The sequence below is a fragment of the Rhinopithecus bieti genome, unplaced genomic scaffold (assembly GCF_001698545.2).
Source record: "Rhinopithecus bieti isolate Rb0 unplaced genomic scaffold, ASM169854v2 scaffold_65310, whole genome shotgun sequence".
Taxonomy (NCBI): Eukaryota; Metazoa; Chordata; class Mammalia; order Primates; family Cercopithecidae; genus Rhinopithecus; species Rhinopithecus bieti.
The window spans coordinates 2,480-22,472 of NW_016824718.1; the positions used below are offsets into that span (position 1 = coordinate 2,480).

General features: G+C 37.9%; 2 protein-coding genes and 1 long non-coding RNA gene across 3 annotated transcripts; 2 read left to right on the forward strand and 1 right to left on the reverse strand.

Moving 5' to 3' along the window:
- Positions 1 to 804: 804 nt before the first annotated feature.
- On the reverse strand, positions 805 to 7,693 carry LOC108522380 (uncharacterized). Its single transcript, XR_001883443.1, has 3 exons — positions 7,617 to 7,693; positions 1,108 to 1,207; positions 805 to 883 (listed from the first exon to the last, which is right to left on the reverse strand). It is a non-coding gene; the product is annotated as an uncharacterized LOC108522380 (long non-coding RNA).
- LOC108522378 (transmembrane protein 17-like) lies at positions 7,230 to 13,061 on the forward strand. Its single transcript, XM_017862521.1, is given in 5 exon segments — positions 7,230 to 8,084; positions 11,323 to 11,426; positions 11,568 to 11,681; positions 12,654 to 12,756; positions 12,759 to 13,061. Coding segments are annotated over 5 exon segments (594 nt in total). The 5' UTR covers positions 7,230 to 7,984; the 3' UTR covers positions 12,932 to 13,061.
- Positions 13,062 to 15,517: 2,456 nt separating this feature from the next.
- On the forward strand, positions 15,518 to 17,669 carry LOC108522381 (transmembrane protein 17-like). The gene is made up of 4 exons (XM_017862522.1): positions 15,518 to 15,631; positions 15,773 to 15,886; positions 16,863 to 16,970; positions 17,388 to 17,669. The coding sequence occupies exons 1-4, from the start codon at positions 15,536 to 15,538 to the stop codon at positions 17,436 to 17,438; spliced, it is 369 nt and encodes a 122-aa protein (XP_017718011.1). The 5' UTR covers positions 15,518 to 15,535; the 3' UTR covers positions 17,439 to 17,669.
- The last annotated feature ends 2,324 nt before the right edge of the window (positions 17,670 to 19,993 follow it).

Below are 19,993 nucleotides of genomic sequence, written 5' to 3' on the forward strand. Positions count from 1 at the left end.
TCTCAAAATAAATAAATAAATAAATAAATAAATAAATAAATAAATAAATAAATATCCACCCACTATCCACCCTCTTTTTTTTTTTTTTCTGGGTGTCAACTCTTTTAATCACACCCTGGCTTGATTCCATTTATTAACCTCTTCAAGTTATTAAGATCATCTCATTCCAGCATGTAAGGCTCCATTTTGTTCATTTCAACTTAAGCTTCAAACAGGATTTAAAACTATTTTTTCCTCCCTTCTTTTTCCTCCTTTACTTCCAGACTTGTCCAAAAGTAGACGTCAATTGCTAGTGGCTTGGAGTGCATGCGTGTGTGACGGTGGAGTGGCAGGTGCTCTGCTCTTTATATCCTTCCTTCTCTTTCTTTTGGTTGCTTCCCTTCTGATATTAGGGCAAGAAGAATAGGGAAGCAGATATTTCATATGGCTTCCTAGAAAGGTTGCAATTTCTTCTCTGTAGGATATTGCTGCTTCTTTATTTAGTCCTGTCAGACTTTCAATGTCCTCTATACTGGAGAGAATCCAAGTACTGGCTCCCTCACTGGCAAGGGTCATTGGGGGCCTCTCCACTGCCCAGTTCCTTCAGATGTATATCTTGCACCTACTTGACCTCTCCTGTGAGGGGTCCAGCTAGCAGCCTCTTGGAGATAGGAATGTGGGCTATTGTGGTGCCTCCTCCCTTAGCTAGGCCATCTCTCTTGTCCCCTCTCCTTGCTCTGCAAGCACGGAGCAGTCAGCTGGTCCAGGAGAGGTGACAGATGAGATGATCACCAATCTCTTACCTTGTAGAGGGGGGATGGCTGGGCATTTCTAAACTTTATATGTAACTCTCCTGAGGGTTCCTTGTTAGACTTTGAGAGGAAAAAGTGCTTCCATCTTCTCCCTTACAGTGAGAATGGGGTGAAGGAAGGGAAGAGAATATCCTTATGAATATTATACTTCACAAAAGGCTAACCTCCTCTCTACCCACCCTTTCCTTATACTTCCATGAGTAGGAATGGGGTAGTTTGGGAAACGTTTGTGGTAGGACTGTTTCCCTGTATCAACATTCCTTAGTAGGCTGGCCTAACTATAGGTGGTCTCCCAAGTTAGAATATGTGAACTTACCCCATTCTGTGCACAGCTTTGAACCTTAGTCAGGGATCAGAGCACATTCCTGTTGACATCTTATTACACTTGCCTCCAATCACCTTGAACTTCTATTAATCTTCACACCATGTGGTGGGAAAAAAAAATAACAATTCTGTAGTAACTAAAAATACAGCACGAAAGGAAATGGGATACAGGAATAATGGCAATGATTTTCTATTTTGCAAAGCCAACACCTTCAAGAAAATTTGGATAATTGTATTATTCCGCTACCTAAGTATAATAATTCAAATGTATTTGAACTCTTTACCTATGGGTACATCTTTCATTTTAGTACTAACTTGTCTATTTATACAATTTCTACTCTTACAATCTTGATGTGATTGAGGATCAAAATTGAACATAGCTAAGCAATGCAAAGTATACTGTTGAAAACAAAGCATACTATTTGTTAAAAGCACAGAACCACAATTTAAAACAAGCCAGAGAGAACAGTGAACAATGTATCAATATTTACTGTGGGGAAAGCAATATTTTATTACAATCAATAACAGGTCAAGATTAATTTTCTTCCAGAAAGGGGAACATAATTTATGCTTTACACAGTGTAATATACAAAATATTTTTAGTTTAGTAAGACATCACTACTAAAATGGAACATATTACTTATTCAGTAAAATGACCACCTGCTTCTAATCAGTATCATAATTCACTTGACAGATCTGAGGTTTCCTTAAGTGGGTTTTTGCTTTACTGATTTTCTTCCCTCGGCTTGACATTCCCATCTCCCACATAGTTGACGCATGGAGCAGCTGCTTGATGTAGCAGGTGAGCAGTGTGGTACACCAACACAAAGAAATGCCACAGAACCAAAAAACTATCATATAAACAGTATTTTAAAGGGGAAACAATTTTCTAATAAAAATTCTCAATGGGGACGTCTTTGGAGACAAAATATTAAAGTCAGCCTTGAAATATGACTTAATATAGTATAAAAATTCCTTTCATGAGATTTTGCTTTCTATATAATTCATAGCCTGATTCTTTCTTATAAACCTTTGAGAAGTACTGTGAATAGAATATATTGTACCAGGGACTTGTATCAAAAAATCTTTGATTATCCATTAACAATTTGAGGATTATAAGATTACATTTCAGGTAATTTAGAGTAAGATTTTTTTAATGTGGATGCCAATGTGGAATCATATCATAATCATAATTACATATTATACCCAAATATATAATTTATCTTTTAAATTTATCTAGATTCTGAGAAATGTCTCTCAGTTCATTTTAAAGCAATAAACTGAATGACATATTTACTTAAAATATTTCTAAACTCTTTATTAGTATCAAGTGGAAAGAATTTTTTTTTATGCCTAGGAGAAATTTAAATAAGTCAGGTCAGGTGTGGTGGCTCATGCTTATAATCCTAGCACTTTGAGAGGCTGAGGTGGGAGGATCACTTGAGCCCAGGAGTTGGAGACCAGCCTAGGCAACATAGGGAGACCTTGTCACTACAAAATAAAAAAAAAAAATTAGCTGGATGTGGTGGCACACCCCGGTAGTCCCAGCTATTAGAGAGACTGAAGTGGGTGGATCACTTGAGCCCAGGAGGTTGAGGCTACAGTGAGCTATAATTGCACCACTGCACTCCAGCCTGGGTAACAGAGTGAGACCCTACCTCAATAAATAAATAAATAACTCCCCAAATCAGTTTCTTGTCATGTAAGATAATACATTACTACCAGACAACATGGTCCCTTATCAAAGGGAAGCTAATCATTGCATCAGTCTCAAAATGTTTGTGAAAACAAATAACCCAATGATAAATGTAATTAAACCCCAAGAAATACATTAAACAACTATTGTAGAAACAGCTATTACTCTGAACATCAACACTGGTATAAGAACTAAGCAGTTTAAACTTTATGGGACTATGCATTAACCTAAAATGATTCCTGTGATTTTAAGTACAGAGATTCCATATGTCTTTTTTTTTTTTTTTTTTTTTTCTTGAGATGGAGCCTCACTCTGTCGCCCAGGCTGAAGTACAGTGGTGCAATCTCAGCTCACTGCAACCTCTGCCTCCTGGGTTCAAGCAATTCTTCTGCCTCAGCCTCCCGAGTAGCTGGGACTACAGGGGCCCATCACCACACCCGGCTAATTTTTGTATTTTTAGTATACACGGGGTTTCACCATATTGGCCAGGTTGGTCTTGAACTCCTGACCTTGTGATCAGCCCACCTTGGCCTCCCAAAGTGTTGGGATTGCAGGTGTGAGCCACTGTGCCCAGCCCATACTTCTTTCTTTAGATCCTAATAAGTAGTACATCTAGAAGATGGGAAACCCAAATCATACTAGTCTTCATTGTTCATGAATGTCGATCTGCTCCTGTATAGCCAATCACATTAGTGAAACACTGAAGGATCTCCTTTAGTATTTCTAATGTAATTGCCCATAAATATTGGGAGCATCAACTAATAAGGTAACATTTGGAAAGTTTTTTTGAGCCCCTTGGACCATTTATGATACATCAATAATGGTAGGACTCATTCCAAACCACATTTTTTTCCCCTCAAATTATCTTCTCTAATGTTTTTGCATCATCATTGCCTCTTCCTCTCAATTTATTTTTAACAAGATTTTTTTCTAACTAGAAAATGTATGCTTATATAGGAAATTTGAATAATAAAATTAGAAGGAAAAATACCCATAATTCTATCAATTTTTTTTCCTCCAGGATTTTGATAAAATAATTACAATCTGAAGAAGGTATCTTACATCTTTTCTCAATGCTGGGGGAAAATATATTTAAAATAATTCACTTAGGGTTTTGATAAGAATTCACATAGGTTTTTGGTTAACATAATGGACTGCTTTAATGCTTAATTGCCTCCACTGTCTTTATTAGGAAAGCAATAGAGGTATTACCTAGCAGGTCCAGTAGAATTCACAAAATTAAATACCAGCATTATTTGACTCCACTCTAGGTGTTGCTTCTTCATAAACTTCACTTTAATTGATGTGTAAATGGTAGCTATCATGTATAGAGAGCCTTAATGATATAATATTCACATCAACCACAACAGTAAGATATCATTATTCTTACTTTACAAAACAAGTATCTGAAATCAGTCACATAGCTCTTAAATGGTACATTGGGAATTTTAGGGTATTTGAACCCTGTTCTCTCAGCTTCCAAGGACATTCTCTCTACCGCAGCCCAACACCTCGCCCTAAATATCATAATCTGCTTAACGAGGCCCTGTGGTTGGGTACTTCAAATGCCCACTCGCCTCTCTCTTTTCTAAGCAATTATCAATAATGTTGGAGAAGCATTTGGTGTATAAAACTTTGTTTCTATCATTATTTTCCCCAGAGTCTTAAGATTTAAATTATTATATTAAAGGAGGCAGGAATGTTTTAAAGGCTCTTTTTTTTTTTTTTTTTGAGACGGATTCTCACTCTGTGGCCCAGGCTGGAATGCAGTGGCACGATCTCGGCTCACTGCAAGCTCCTCCTCCTGCCATTCTCCTGCCTCAGCCTCCCAAGCAGCTGGGACCACAGGCACCCACCACCACGCCCGGCTAATTTTTTGTATTTTTTTTTTTTGAGACGGAATCTCGCTCTGTCGCCCAGGCTGGAGTGCAGTGGCCAGATCTCAGCTCACTGCAAGCTCCGGCTCCCGGGTTTATGCCATTCTCCTGCCTCAGCCTCCCAAGTAGCTGGGACTACAGGCGCCCACCACCTCCCCGGCTAGTTTTTTGTGTTTTAGTAGAGACGGGGTTTCACCGTGTTAGCCAGGATGGTCTCGATCTCCTGACCTCGTGATCTGCCCGCCTCAGCCTCCCAAAGTGCTGGGATTACAGGGGTGAGCCACCACGCCCGGCCCAAAGGCTATTTCTATATATTGCCAATTGCTTGTCTCAATGCAGTTGGCCAAATTATAATTCAATCAGCTGAGCCTGAGGCCTCCTGCTTCACTGTTCCCTTTATAAAAAAAACCTCGGTTCATTTGATAGATGAGAAGTGATTCTCTGTTGCTAAGGTTTTTAAAATTGTTATAAATTCACTGTTTTAATACACCAATTCACCATTCTACAAAGTGAACCTTATACAGGGCTGGCTAAGTCCTTGAACTAGAACGGGAAGACAAGAGAGCGGTTATTAGGCTTTTTCTTCGTTTTACTCACTCAACGGTCATCCAGCTCCTACTCTTGGCCAGGTACCACACTGTGCTAGTGTTGGGGATATAAAGATGAAAGCCCATTCTTGACCTCTAAGAGCTTAAGGACTAGCAAGAGACACAGACACATAAACAGACAATTTTAGTATAGAGTGACCAGCACTGTGACCAAAGAAACAACAGGAAGATGCTTTGGGAAACACGGAAGAGAGCACCTAAGCTACTTCAGGAAGGTCCTAGAAGCCTTTTTGGAGATTCTCAGGTCTGAGCTCCATCTTGAAATGAAGCAGAAGTTAACCAGCTTTTCCCTGACATCTTCAACCTGAATTAATTGGTTCTTCGTCAGTGGTCCTCTAATAGAGCACTCATAACAGTGTTTGCACTTACTTCTTTCCATATCTCTCACTCTTTCACTGAGCTGTGCTTCTTGATGAGAGGGACTATATCCCTAATTAGCCTAGCACAATACCCAAAAACACAGTAGGAATGCAATAAACGTTTGTGTAACTATTTTACAATTCTAGTCATGAATTTATTTCTACCCATATCTTCTTCTTGCATTTATATAAATGTGTAATTTTCCTTTTGATTGTAAAAATAATACTTTTACCACACACCCATCAGAAGGGCTAAAAGGAAAGGATAACAAATAACAAGTGCTGGTGAAGTATATGGAGTAATGGAAATATTCATACATTGCTGGAGGCAGCAGGAATTAGTTCGATCACTTTGGAAAACCGTTGGCAGCCTCTACTAAAGCTGGGTCTTTCGTATCCTATGACATGGCAATTCCACTCTCGATATACACTCAACAAAAATGCATGCATATGCTCACCAAGAGGCATCTTTTCACCAAAGCAGCACTATTCATAACAGCTGCAAACTAGAAAATACAGAGAGTCATCAACAGTAGAATGAGTAAGCTTATTGTGGTATGACCACACAGAGCAAGGCAAAAGAATCTATACTCAATGATATGAAGGAATTTCATGAAAGTAATGTTGAAAACAAAGCCAGTTTTTATTTTTAAAAAGTACTTACAGTATGATTGCTTTTATATAAATATGCAAAACTGAGAAGCAAGATGACAAAGGGAGTGTCACATCTAGAAAGTGGTGCAATAAGATGCACAGCTAGTGCTGCCTTGTGACTCTAACATCTACCTCCTTCAAAAGTCTGCCTGTGGCAAATGCGGCTCCGCTCCCAAGCCAAGACAAAGTATAATTGGAGTGCAGAGGCTAAAAAACAAAATACCAACTGGACTGGTCGAATGAGGCACTTAAAAATTGTGTACAGCAGGTTAAGGCATGGCTTTTGTGAAGGAACGCCACCTAAACCCAAGAGGACAGCTGTTGCAGCAGGAGTTCAAGACCAGCCTGGCAAACATGGCGAAACCCTGTCTCTACTAAAAACACAATAATTAACTGAGTGTGGTGGCGGGCGCCTGTAATCCCAGCTACTCGGTAGGCTGAGGCAGAAGAATCACTTGAACCCGGGAGGCGGAGGTTGCAGTGAGCCCAGATTGTGCCACTGCACTCCAGCCTGGGCGATAGAGCAAGACTCCGTCTCAAAAAAACAAAATTTGAATTAGTCACACAATAAATGTTCTGATTTAAAAAAAAAAGGCAAAACTCTCCTTTGCTATTAGAATTCAGGAAAGGTTAGTTATGAGTGAGGAGGGGGTTTGGTGACTGAAAGGAAATAGGAAGGGGGAGTTTCTGGGAATATTGTAACGTTTCTTGAACAGGGTGCTGGTTAGACATGCAGATTTCAGTTTGTCTATGTATGTATATTACACTTAGTTTTTTTTAAGTAATCTATCTTTATATGTTTATTACTTACAAAAGGTATACAATTTTTCTGTATATATAGTACACTTAGTTTCATTTAAGTAATATATCTTATTTGAGAGAAAGCTAGAAAATACAGAAGTGTTTAAAAATTTTTGAATCACCTACAATCCTACTATCCAGTGATAACTACTGTTAACATTTATTTTTTTCCAGTTTTTTTTCAAGTCAGTGTGCACATGCTCTCTCCTCCCCTCCACTCATACACATAAATTTTGCTAAATTAGGTTCATTCTCACTTAGTTTTATTTCTGCTTTATTTTTACATAAACTATATCATTCAATATTCTTTGCAAGCATTTTATAAGCAGCTGAAACATACTCCATTGAATGTATATGCTCCAGTACATTTAATCAGTTGCCCATTGCTGTATTTTCTTATTAAAAAATAATCAGTCATAGTATCTCTCTCTCACACACACCCCTACACCTCTAGACATTCTTTAAGCTCTGCATTCATTCTCTATTTCCCTCCAGAAAGGTTGTACCGATTTACAGTTTCACTGGCAAGATGTGAGGGCTCCTTGTATCGCAGTCCAACCCCAGCTCATTTCTTAGTATAGGTTTGTTTTTAGGATGGTCGGGCTCAAAGCAGAACTAAGAGATCTGCCGTTTTGGACACGGCCGAGGTGCGCGGCTCCCGGGGCCTGGAAAGCGCTCTGAGCACGCCGGTCCCTTCAAGGTTGCGCGGGCTCCCGACGAGACCCGGCACAGCTGGGCACCCCCGCGCGCTCCCGGGTCTCGCCGGCTTCTCGCCGGCCGGTTGGCGGTTGGCCGGTTGCCGTGAGAACGACGGAGCCTCGGAGAGCGCAGACTAGCCTGTATCTCAGGGGGCGAGGGATACCGAGGCCCAGGCATGGAGCTGCCGGATCCGATACGCCAGCGGCTGGGAAACTTCAGCCGGGCTGTGTTCACTGATTCCAATCGTACTGTGCCGGAGTACAGTGAGGGTCCCGGTGAGTGACCGAGGCCGGCGCAGGGGGTGTGGCCTGCCAAGGGCTTGGCGTGGGGTTTGGAGCGTCCAGAATTTGCCCGTACCTAAAATGGCGATGTCGCCATTTTAGTCGGTTCCCCGCAGTGCGGGCCAGCGCCTTGGAGGAGGGGCCGGCCCGGGCGGGGAGCTGAGGCGCTGGCGGCCTCCGGCCCCAGGCCCGGCCTGGTCTGCGCGCGGTAGCGCCTGGCCCGCTCGTGCAAGCCCGGCAGCTGAGGTGGGGCCGACCTCTGTGCTGTGCAAGGCCCATCATTGCTCCTGGGAAACCCCAAAAATAAAAAGATAAAAGCCACCCTTGCTGCACAGGCTAGTCCCCCGCGCACCGCGAGAGCGAAGGCCCAACTTGCTTTTCCTCTGCGGCGCCCGCCCTGGCTTTTCTGTCCAGGATGGCGAGGAACAGCCCAGGCAATCCCACCTTCCCCGTCCCCACCCCCACCCCAGGGAACAAATTTGCCTTTTCCCTTTTCCTAGCAGAGCAAGTAGGTTCCTAAGCAAGGCCATTTTCTGGCAGAAAAGATTAGGGGAAAAAAAAAAATTTTTTTTTAAAGAGTCCTTTCAAACCACCATCCACTCCCAACTGGCATGTGCCATACTAGCCAGACGTTCAACAAAACTCACCCCTTCCCTGCCTTCTCCTCCTCCTCCCCTATATGTAACTCTTACCATAAGGTAAGAAAATACCATGATGCCTCTGCATCCTTCAACTTGATGACAAGTGATAACGCAGTTTCCTCCAGAACAGTTTCCTCCTCCTACATCATGATGGTAGACAACACACTGTCAACTAAACCCATGTGGTTTCCATCATTCAAGTCTGCTGGGAAATATAAATCTTTTCCACTGCTTGGTTTTAGAGAATTTTTAAAAGGGACAGAGAAAAGTAAAGGCAGTTCCCAAAGCTGCATTTTGTCACCTTGATCACTTGCCTATTCCCCAAATGTAGGCCTTTATGATTTAGGATGTACAGAGAAAAATGTGAAAAAATTAGGTTTCACGTTTCTGGTTCCAAGGATGAGGCTTAATGAGCGCTAACGTCTGATAATACAAGGTAAAAAGACGTTTTCTGAAAAGGGCCAGATAGTAAATACTTTAGGCTTTGTAGGCCATATGGTCTCCACGGCAGCCACTGACAATAGTTATTGAATAGGCATGGCTGTGTTCCAATAAAACTTTAAGGACACTGAAATTTGTATTTCATACGGATTTCACGTATGAAAAAATATTACTTTTTTAACCATTTAAAGGTGAAAAAACATTTTTAGCTCATTGACTGTACAAAAACGTTTAGGCAGCTGACCAGTTGTTTACCTATCCCTGATTTATATTGTATGTTTTAATTTAAATTCCATTTACAGAACTCAACTTGAACTTTTGCAAAATTCAGTAAATTTATATCTTATGCTTTTAAGGTTCATTTACATATCAATTTGATTTTCATTTCCATGATTATAAGTTTGATCTGCTGAAATATGGACATAGCATAACCTTTAAGATGTTAACACACAATACTTGTAACATAAAAACCATTCTTTGCAAAATTTGACTACAGTTTCTTCTCAAAGGTACTGAAATGTTCTGCTTGCCCAATTTATTATTCTTTCCCATATTTTCTTCTTTGTGGATCAGAAGTAGGTTTGATTATTTGTACTGTAATAACAAATTTATGTAATTACCATGTCCACAGCATTGTGCTGTTGCTATCAGAAAGATCCTATGCTGGTGAGTTGTCTTCAGATTTAACAGATTTTAAGAATTCATTCATTTATCAGTGGTAATTTAATAAGCAGTTGCAAGCAAAAGTAGATCATAATAATCAGGCATATTCTTGGAGCTAAAAGAAACTATTTTGCTGTGAGAGACCATGACTATTTCTTATATTTTAAAATTATTAAATGACAGATAAAAACACTCAACTATGGAGAAAAGGAGAAAATAATGTTTTTAAGACATTTATTTTAGGGCCTTTAAAATCTTACGTGTAGAGCAACTGATTTCAATATATGTGTCCGCTCTTAAGAATTTAGTCAAATTTAGGATATATTTTGTAGGGTTCAATTTTAAAAATCAAATTCTTAATTTAGGACCCTTCTCTCTTACATAAAAGCAAAAAGTGTTATGGAATCAACCTTAGGTAAATGGAACTCATGTATCACAAATGGCTATACTAGTAATGTCCTTATGACAGTATGCTTTCATTAATTCATTCTTATGTGTATTTGATATTCACTGCATATAAAGCAAGATGCTAGATTCTATGAGGGTCTCAAATTAGGATAGGACATGGTATGTGCTTGCAGATAAGTAGATAAGTAGAAGAGAAGAAGAAAAGGGGACTAATATTTGTTGAGTGCCTACTAAGTGTGCCCAGCACAGTGCTAGGATGAAATAATTCATATTGGCTCTAATTCTCACAAGCAGCCTGGGAAGTTTTAATTTCACTATTTTACAGATGAAGAAATAGAAGCTCAAAGAACTTAAATAATTTATATCAAGTCTGACATCCAGGATCACAGAGGTTTGGGGAGCTCGGGTTTGCTTGAACTCTGAAGCCCGTGATCTGTTCAGTACACCAGACTGTTTTTCGGGGAGGGGAATGTGGTTCTTTGCTAGCACTTCTTATTGACAGTTTAGAGTGATAAGTACCTGAAGGGAAAAGGTATTTCTGCTGGGGTGGGGGAACTGATGAAGGAAGTATTGATGGAAAAGACGACGCTGAATTGGACTTTAAAGAATGGCTAAGATTAGGGTATGCTGAAAAGAGAGATGTGTCTAATTATATAATCTTGGTAATCTGTTTTTGTATGAGATTAGTTTATATGTGAGAGATTCATTTTTATTTATTTTATGCATTAATTTTATATGCTGTTTACATAGAATTCTACAAAGGAGGCAATGATAATTATCTGTTGAATAGGATTTATATTGATATTCTACATTAAATCTGTACCAGTAGTATATGCAAAAAAGTCAGAAGACTGTAATGGCAAAATGGTAAAATAATTGAAAATATGAAACATACCCCAAATAGCCAATATTTGACCTAACTGGTATTAGGATGAATATTCCTTTTACTGTCAATGATTATAAATAGGCTTAAAATTTGGTGTTTTACTGAGTCAATATTATAGTTATTAATTCTAGGGGATAGGATATATATATATATACAAGTTTCATAATTTGTTCCTTTTCTGTTCCTTCTGTAGAAAATGAAATGCTCTCCAGTTTGCCATTGCAGATGTCACTTTATTTTAATACCTACTATTTCCCACTGTGGTGGGTGAGCAGCATTATGATGCTTCACGTGAAGGTAAATCTAAGCTTTAATACTTTTGCTGCACTGACGTTGTTAGAGTGTCAATAAAATTAAAGTTCTTAATAATTTTTTTCTATCTCAAATCAGTGTTACTATACGTGCGATTTTACAAACATGTTTTGGCCTTTCTTTTAGTATTCAATCTTGCCTGATTACTACAAATTCATTGCGATCACTGTTATCATCCTAATAACCTTAATTGAAGCTATCCGGTTGTATCTGGGCTACATGGGTAACCTACAGGAGAAGGTAAGCTCTTTTTTCCTTTCTCTCAGTGATAGATATAAATGAAATCAGTTTTCATAACAAGTAAAAGGCAGTGAGGTGTGGCAGAAAGAGCACAGGCCTGAATTTAAAGCCTGACTCCAGCTTTACCACTTCTGTCACTGTGGTCTGTTTGCTTAATCTCTTGAGCCCTGGTTTCCTCATATATAAAATGAGGAAAATAATATTTATTTCACAGGTTTGTTGTGATTAAGTGAAATGATTTATGTAAAGTATATGAATGTGGTAAACACTTAAAATTGATATTTTCCCTCTTCTCATCAGTCTTGAAAATACATGGTTACTTAAACATGTGTATTTGGATCCTGAATAAGAAAACGGGGAAAATTATGAATTCGTTTCCTATGGCAGGCCCATGTTTTCTGCATCATCATGCTACCTAAGCATTTATGGTTACCAGAGTGTAGGGATAATGCCTAAAGATTCCTGTGGTTTTCTAGGCCCTTCATAATAAGGCCCCACCCAGCCTGTCTTACTGTAGGTTTTGCTGTTTTCTCACTCAGCCATCCATTCCAGGCTGATGTGCTGATTCCCAATCATGCTAGTATCACGTGTTTGCTTACTTACCTTTTGCCTCTTCCTACTCCACAACTTTAAAAGCCTACATCCCTGAGGTCTTTCTTTCACCTACCCTAATCACTCTCTTATTTCTTTCTTTCACCTACCCTAATCACTCTCTTATTTCTTGTAGCATTTAGTCTGTACTTCTAAATATTGCCCTTAATTGTTCACTAAAGTGTAGTATCCTAGGATTGTTTTACATAAATTAGTTTTCTCATCTAGACTGTAAGTTCTCTGAGGACAAGGACCATGTCATCCTCCTTCAGAATCACTCACAGAGCCCATAATGTAGGTTCACAGTAGTGATAAGTACTTATCTGTATAAACAAAACTATATTTTACTGATTTTATTACTCTTGATATGTGTCATTGCAGGTTCCTGAGTTGGCTGGCTTTTGGCTTTTGAGCCTTCTATTGCAGTTACCTTTAATTCTTTTCTTGCTCTTTAATGAAGGCCTAATAAATCTGCCCTTGGAAAAGCGGTACATATCATCTTCACTCTCTTCCTTGCTTTCCAAGTTGTTGCAGCATTTCTTACCTTAAGGAAAATGGTTAATCAGTTGGCAGTTCATTTCCACCTCCAAGACTTTGACCGGCTCTCTGAAAACAGAGGAGACAGGAGAAGGATAAGGTCATGTATAGAAGAGGTCTGACCCAGTGTTGAGTGAAAATCTGACAGATCATTCCAGAAGACTGTATGAGTTAGGAAAATATCAGAGCTCTAATATGAGAAAAGGGACAAAGCAATTGTTTTGTATATGCTCTCACTCTGAAATTCCAAGGTTGGGGCAATGATGAAACTTTGTACAATGTATGAATCAGTATATTAGCCCCAAAACCTAGATGTTGTCCACCTGATGCCAAATTTCTTAATGTTTTTTGATGTTGTCTTTTCAGGAGTGTACAAATCTACGTATTGGTGGTTGTCATTTGCCAGCTCTCCTGTAGTAATTCTGGTTAAAGTCTGTAACTAGAGATGTGTACATTTCTTTAAAACTTGTCGGTTATCCATGTCTTGGCTATACATATAACCATGTTTCTTGACATGGAAATGCCAGTCAATGTTCCTATGTATCTGACTATATTTATAAACCAAGAGACCCACCAGGCACAGTGACTCACATCTGTAATCCCAGCACTTTGGGAGCCCAAGGTGGGTGGATCACGAGGTCAGGAGATCAAGACCATCCTGGCTAACACAGTGAAACCCCGTCTCTACTAAAATACAAAAAAAAAAATTAGCCGGCCGTGGTGGTGGGCGCCTGTAGTCCCAGCTACTTGGGAGGCTAAGGCAGGAGAATGGCGTGAACCCGGGAGGCGGAGTTTGCAGTCAGCCGAGATCAAACCACTGGACTCTAGCCTGGGCAGCAGAGCGAGACTCTGTCTCAAAAAATAAATAAAAAATAAACCAAGAGACCAAATTTTCATGTCTGCTAGGGTTAAATTCTAACCCTAATATTAGCTGTTATACTGAGATTAAGAAGAAAACAGGTGGATTGCTTTGGTATTTAGGAAATATTTTGTTATAAAATTATAACTTTCATAAAACCATATTCAGTATTTGTAATGGTGGTATACAAAATGCTTTTACAATAAATTATTAAATATTTAAGGTATCAGTAACAGATCATCCTTGTCTTGTGCAATTCTTTTGGGCTATAGATTTGTGTTTTTTATGACAGAGTTGCAAGGGAAGGAAGGAAAACAAATCCTAGAGAGCTTTCTATATAGTGGGCACTGTAGTAGGCGTTTTAAATTAGCACTTGTGATCTCATCTACTAGGTTATCGGTCACCAAAGAACCGCTTCATACCCATTAAATTCACATGAGGCTTGATTTGGAAACCAGAGCACCTCTTAATACATATGAGAGCTAAGATGGCCAAACGGACTATACTCATGATCCTAAATGAGCATGCTCCCTTGCTAATAGGAGAAATCTGTTTTAGGAGATTTGGTTAAGAACAAAGTTGCTTGGGTTATCCGAACATTATATTTAAGTGACTGTTGGATTGTCTTAAAGGATATGATACGTTCATTACAGGTTTTCTTTTTTTCTATAGGGAAATGGGCCTTCATAATGTATTTCACTGAGAAGCAGTTGTAGCTGCGTTAAATACTGGTCTTTTCAAGTTTCTTTTCTACAATTCATACTTAGGATTCCCAGGTTTTGCCTTATTCATTCTTGTTTTGCTGAACTTCAGAAAATGTCTTTACTTCCCACTCATTCTTGATTCTTCCTGACCAAACTATGCTAATTTTATTATTTCTGCTCTTTATGATTATATGTAAAGTTCAGCCAACTATTTCTCCCTCCATGCAGTGGCTGGTTAATCTTTCTCATGCCAAAGTAGTCACTAGTTATACTCTTAATAATTTGGAATTTAAAATAGAATTCTGTTTGAATAGTTTTCTAAAACATATTCGTTTGCATTTGTTTCCCAGATAGGACTAGGTAGGTGATTCTATAAGAAAATATAAAATAACTACAAAGCAGATAAATTAGGGGATGATGGAGACTTTTCTATTTCAAGATTGTTTCCAGAGTTTTATTTTAAATAGCAGAACTTCTGGTACATTTAAACTTTAAGGTTAAGAGATCAATAACAAAATGTCAGTCATAATCATAAAAAAATTTTTTAACTGTAAAAAATTTTAGAAAATTGATTTATCAAAATTTTCAAGTAATTTTGCTGTAATAAACATATTACTTAAAATGCAGATATAGTAACAGTGGGGAAAAAAAGATAGTAAATTGAAACCATGACCAAGTCATTTATTTGTTTTCCATCTGAACAGTAAAACCATGACTTTTTGTGTTAGGCTGAACCAATATTTTCTATTGGAGTATACCTGGTTCCCTATATAAGTATGTGAAAATCAAGTTAGAGAAGATATTTACATGTCAGCACATTTGGGGGTTAGGTAGTCTTTAATTTTATCTGAATATGTTTATCCATCCTTAATTTATCTTTTATCCTTCTCTCTTTACAACACTGTTCTGAAAACTTTTGTTTAAAATGTTGAACTTCACAAATATTTTGTCCTTTACATATTTTTTCTATAAATCAAAATTATTTTATTTTTATTTATTTCTTCTTCTTTTTTTTTTTTTTTTTTTTTTTTTTNTATAAATAGGCTTAAAATTTGGTGTTTTACTGAGTCAATATTATAGTTATTAATTCTAGGGGATAGGATATATATATATATACAAGTTTCATAATTTGTTCCTTTTCTGTTCCTTCTGTAGAAAATGAAATGCTCTCCAGTTTGCCATTGCAGATGTCACTTTATTTTAATACCTACTATTTCCCACTGTGGTGGGTGAGCAGCATTATGATGCTTCACGTGAAGGTAAATCTAAGCTTTAATACTTTTGCTGCACTGACGTTGTTAGAGTGTCAATAAAATTAAAGTTCTTAATAATTTTTTTCTATCTCAAATCAGTGTTACTATACGTGCGATTTTACAAACATGTTTTGGCCTTTCTTTTAGTATTCAATCTTGCCTGATTACTACAAATTCATTGCGATCACTGTTATCATCCTAATAACCTTAATTGAAGCTATCCGGTTGTATCTGGGCTACATGGGTAACCTACAGGAGAAGGTAAGCTCTTTTTTCCTTTCTCTCAGTGATAGATATAAATGAAATCAGTTTTCATAACAAGTAAAAGGCAGTGAGGTGTGGCAGAAAGAGCACAGGCCTGAATTTAAAGCCTGACTCCAGCTTTACCACTTCTGTCACTGTGGTCTGTTTGCTTAATCTCTTGAGCCCTGGTTTCCTCATATATAAAATGAGGAAAATAATATTTATTTCACAGGTTTGTTGTGATTAAGTGAAATGATTTATGTAAAGTATATGAATGTGGTAAACACTTAAAATTGATATTTTCCCTCTTCTCATCAGTCTTGAAAATACATGGTTACTTAAACATGTGTATTTGGATCCTGAATAAGAAAACGGGGGAAAATTATGAATTCGTTTCCTATGGCAGGCCCATGTTTTCTGCATCATCATGCTACCTAAGCATTTATGGTTACCAGAGTGTAGGGATAATGCCTAAAGATTCCTGTGGTTTTCTAGGCCCTTCATAATAAGGCCCCACCCAGCCTGTCTTACTGTAGGTTTTGCTGTTTTCTCACTCAGCCATCCATTCCAGGCTGATGTGCTGATTCCCAATCATGCTAGTATCACGTGTTTGCTTACTTACCTTTTTGCCTCTTCCTACTCCACAACTTTAAAAGCCTACATCCCTGAGGTCTTTCTTTCACCTACCCTAATCACTCTCTTATTTCTTTCTTTCACCTACCCTAATCACTCTCTTATTTCTTGTAGCATTTAGTCTGTACTTCTAAATATTGCCCTTAATTGTTCACTAAAGTGTAGTATCCTAGGATTGTTTTACATAAATTAGTTTTCTCATCTAGACTGTAAGTTCTCTGAGGACAAGGACCATGTCATCCTCCTTCAGAATCACTCACAGAGCCCATAATGTAGGTTCACAGTAGTGATAAGTACTTATCTGTATAAACAAAAACTATATTTTACTGATTTTTATTACTCTTGATATGTGTCATTGCAGGTTCCTGAGTTGGCTGGCTTTTGGCTTTTGAGCCTTCTATTGCAGTTACCTTTAATTCTTTTCTTGCTCTTTAATGAAGGCCTAATAAATCTGCCCTTGGAAAAAGCGGTACATATCATCTTCACTCTCTTCCTTGCTTTCCAAGTTGTTGCAGCATTTCTTACCTTAAGGAAAATGGTTAATCAGTTGGCAGTTCATTTCCACCTCCAAGACTTTGACCGGCTCTCTGAAAACAGAGGAGACAGGAGAAGGATAAGGTCATGTATAGAAGAGGTCTGACCCAGTGTTGAGTGAAAATCTGACAGATCATTCCAGAAGACTGTATGAGTTAGGAAAATATCAGAGCTCTAATATGAGAAAAGGGACAAAGCAATTGTTTTGTATATGCTCTCACTCTGAAATTCCAAGGTTGGGGGCAATGATGAAACTTTGTACAATGTATGAATCAGTATATTAGCCCCAAAACCTAGATGTTGTCCACCTGATGCCAAATTTCTTAATGTTTTTTGATGTTGTCTTTTTCAGGAGTGTACAAATCTACGTATTGGTGGTTGTCATTTGCCAGCTCTCCTGTAGTAATTCTGGTTAAAGTCTGTAACTAGAGATGTGTACATTTCTTTAAAACTTGTCGGTTATCCATGTCTTGGCTATACATATAACCATGTTTCTTGACATGGAAATGCCAGTCAATGTTCCTATGTATCTGACTATATTTATAAACCAAGAGACCCACCAGGCACAGTGACTCACATCTGTAATCCCAGCACTTTGGGAGCCCAAGGTGGGTGGATCACGAGGTCAGGAGATCAAGACCATCCTGGCTAACACAGTGAAACCCCGTCTCTACTAAAAATACAAAAAAAAAAATTAGCCGGCCGTGGTGGTGGGCGCCTGTAGTCCCAGCTACTTGGGAGGCTAAGGCAGGAGAATGGCGTGAACCCGGGAGGCGGAGTTTGCAGTCAGCCGAGATCAAACCACTGGACTCTAGCCTGGGCAGCAGAGCGAGACTCTGTCTCAAAAAATAAATAAAAAATAAACCAAGAGACCAAATTTTCATGTCTGCTAGGGTTAAATTCTAACCCTAATATTAGCTGTTATACTGAGATTAAGAAGAAAACAGGTGGATTGCTTTGGTATTTAGGAAATATTTTTGTTATAAAATTATAACTTTCATAAAACCATATTCAGTATTTGTAATGGTGGTATACAAAATGCTTTTACAATAAATTATTAAATATTTAAGGTATCAGTAACAGATCATCCTTGTCTTGTGCAATTCTTTTGGGCTATAGATTTGTGTTTTTTATGACAGAGTTGCAAGGGAAGGAAGGAAAACAAATCCTAGAGAGCTTTCTATATAGTGGGCACTGTAGTAGGCGTTTTAAATTAGCACTTGTGATCTCATCTACTAGGTTATCGGTCACCAAAGAACCGCTTCATACCCATTAAATTCACATGAGGCTTGATTTGGAAACCAGAGCACCTCTTAATACATATGAGAGCTAAGATGGCCAAACGGACTATACTCATGATCCTAAATGAGCATGCTCCCTTGCTAATAGGAGAAATCTGTTTTAGGAGATTTGGTTAAGAACAAAGTTGCTTGGGTTATCCGAACATTATATTTAAGTGACTGTTGGATTGTCTTAAAGGATATGATACGTTCATTACAGGTTTTCTTTTTTTCTATAGGGAAATGGGCCTTCATAATGTATTTCACTGAGAAGCAGTTGTAGCTGCGTTAAATACTGGTCTTTTCAAGTTTCTTTTTCTACAATTCATACTTAGGATTCCCAGGTTTTGCCTTATTCATTCTTGTTTTGCTGAACTTCAGAAAATGTCTTTACTTCCCACTCATTCTTGATTCTTCCTGACCAAACTATGCTAATTTTATTATTTCTGCTCTTTATGATTATATGTAAAGTTCAGCCAACTATTTCTCCCTCCATGCAGTGGCTGGTTAATCTTTCTCATGCCAAAGTAGTCACTAGTTATACTCTTAATAATTTGGAATTTAAAATAGAATTCTGTTTGAATAGTTTTCTAAAACATATTCGTTTGCATTTGTTTCCCAGATAGGACTAGGTAGGTGATTCTATAAGAAAATATAAAATAACTACAAAGCAGATAAATTAGGGGATGATGGAGACTTTTCTATTTCAAGATTGTTTCCAGAGTTTTATTTTAAATAGCAGAACTTCTGGTACATTTAAACTTTAAGGTTAAGAGATCAATAACAAAATGTCAGTCATAATCATAAAAAAATTTTTTAACTGTAAAAAATTTTAGAAAATTGATTTATCAAAATTTTCAAGTAATTTTGCTGTAATAAACATATTACTTAAAATGCAGATATAGTAACAGTGGGGAAAAAAAGATAGTAAATTGAAACCATGACCAAGTCATTTATTTGTTTTCCATCTGAACAGTAAAACCATGACTTTTGTGTTAGGCTGAACCAATATTTTCTATTGGAGTATACCTGGTTCCCTATATAAGTATGTGAAAATCAAGTTAGAGAAGATATTTACATGTCAGCACATTTGGGGTTAGGTAGTCTTTAATTTTATCTGAATATGTTTATCCATCCTTAATTTATCTTTTATCCTTCTCTCTTTACAACACTGTTCTGAAAACTTTTGTTTAAAATGTTGAACTTCACAAATATTTTGTCCTTTACATATTTTTTCTATAAATCAAAATTATTTTATTTTTATTTATTTCTTCTTTTTTTTTTTTTTTTTTTTTTTTTTTTTTTTTTTTTTTTTTTTTGAGATGGAGTTTTGCTCTGTCACCCAGGCTGGAGTGCAGTGGCACGATCTTGGCTCACTGCAACCTCTGCCTCCTGGGTTTAAGTGATCCTCCTGCCTCAGCCTCCTGAGTAGCTGGGATTACAGGCACCTGCCACCATGCCCGGCTAATTTTTTTTATATTTTTAGTAGAGACAGGGTTTCACCATGTTGGCCAGGCTGGTTTTGAATTCCTGACCTCAAGTGATCCGCCCGCCTCGGCCTCCTAAAGTGCTGGGATTACAGGCGTGAGCTCCCAAGCCTGACCTAAATCAAAATTATTTTAAAACATCAAAATGTATTACTTTAACATACACTTAAATGACTAGTATATATAAGGAA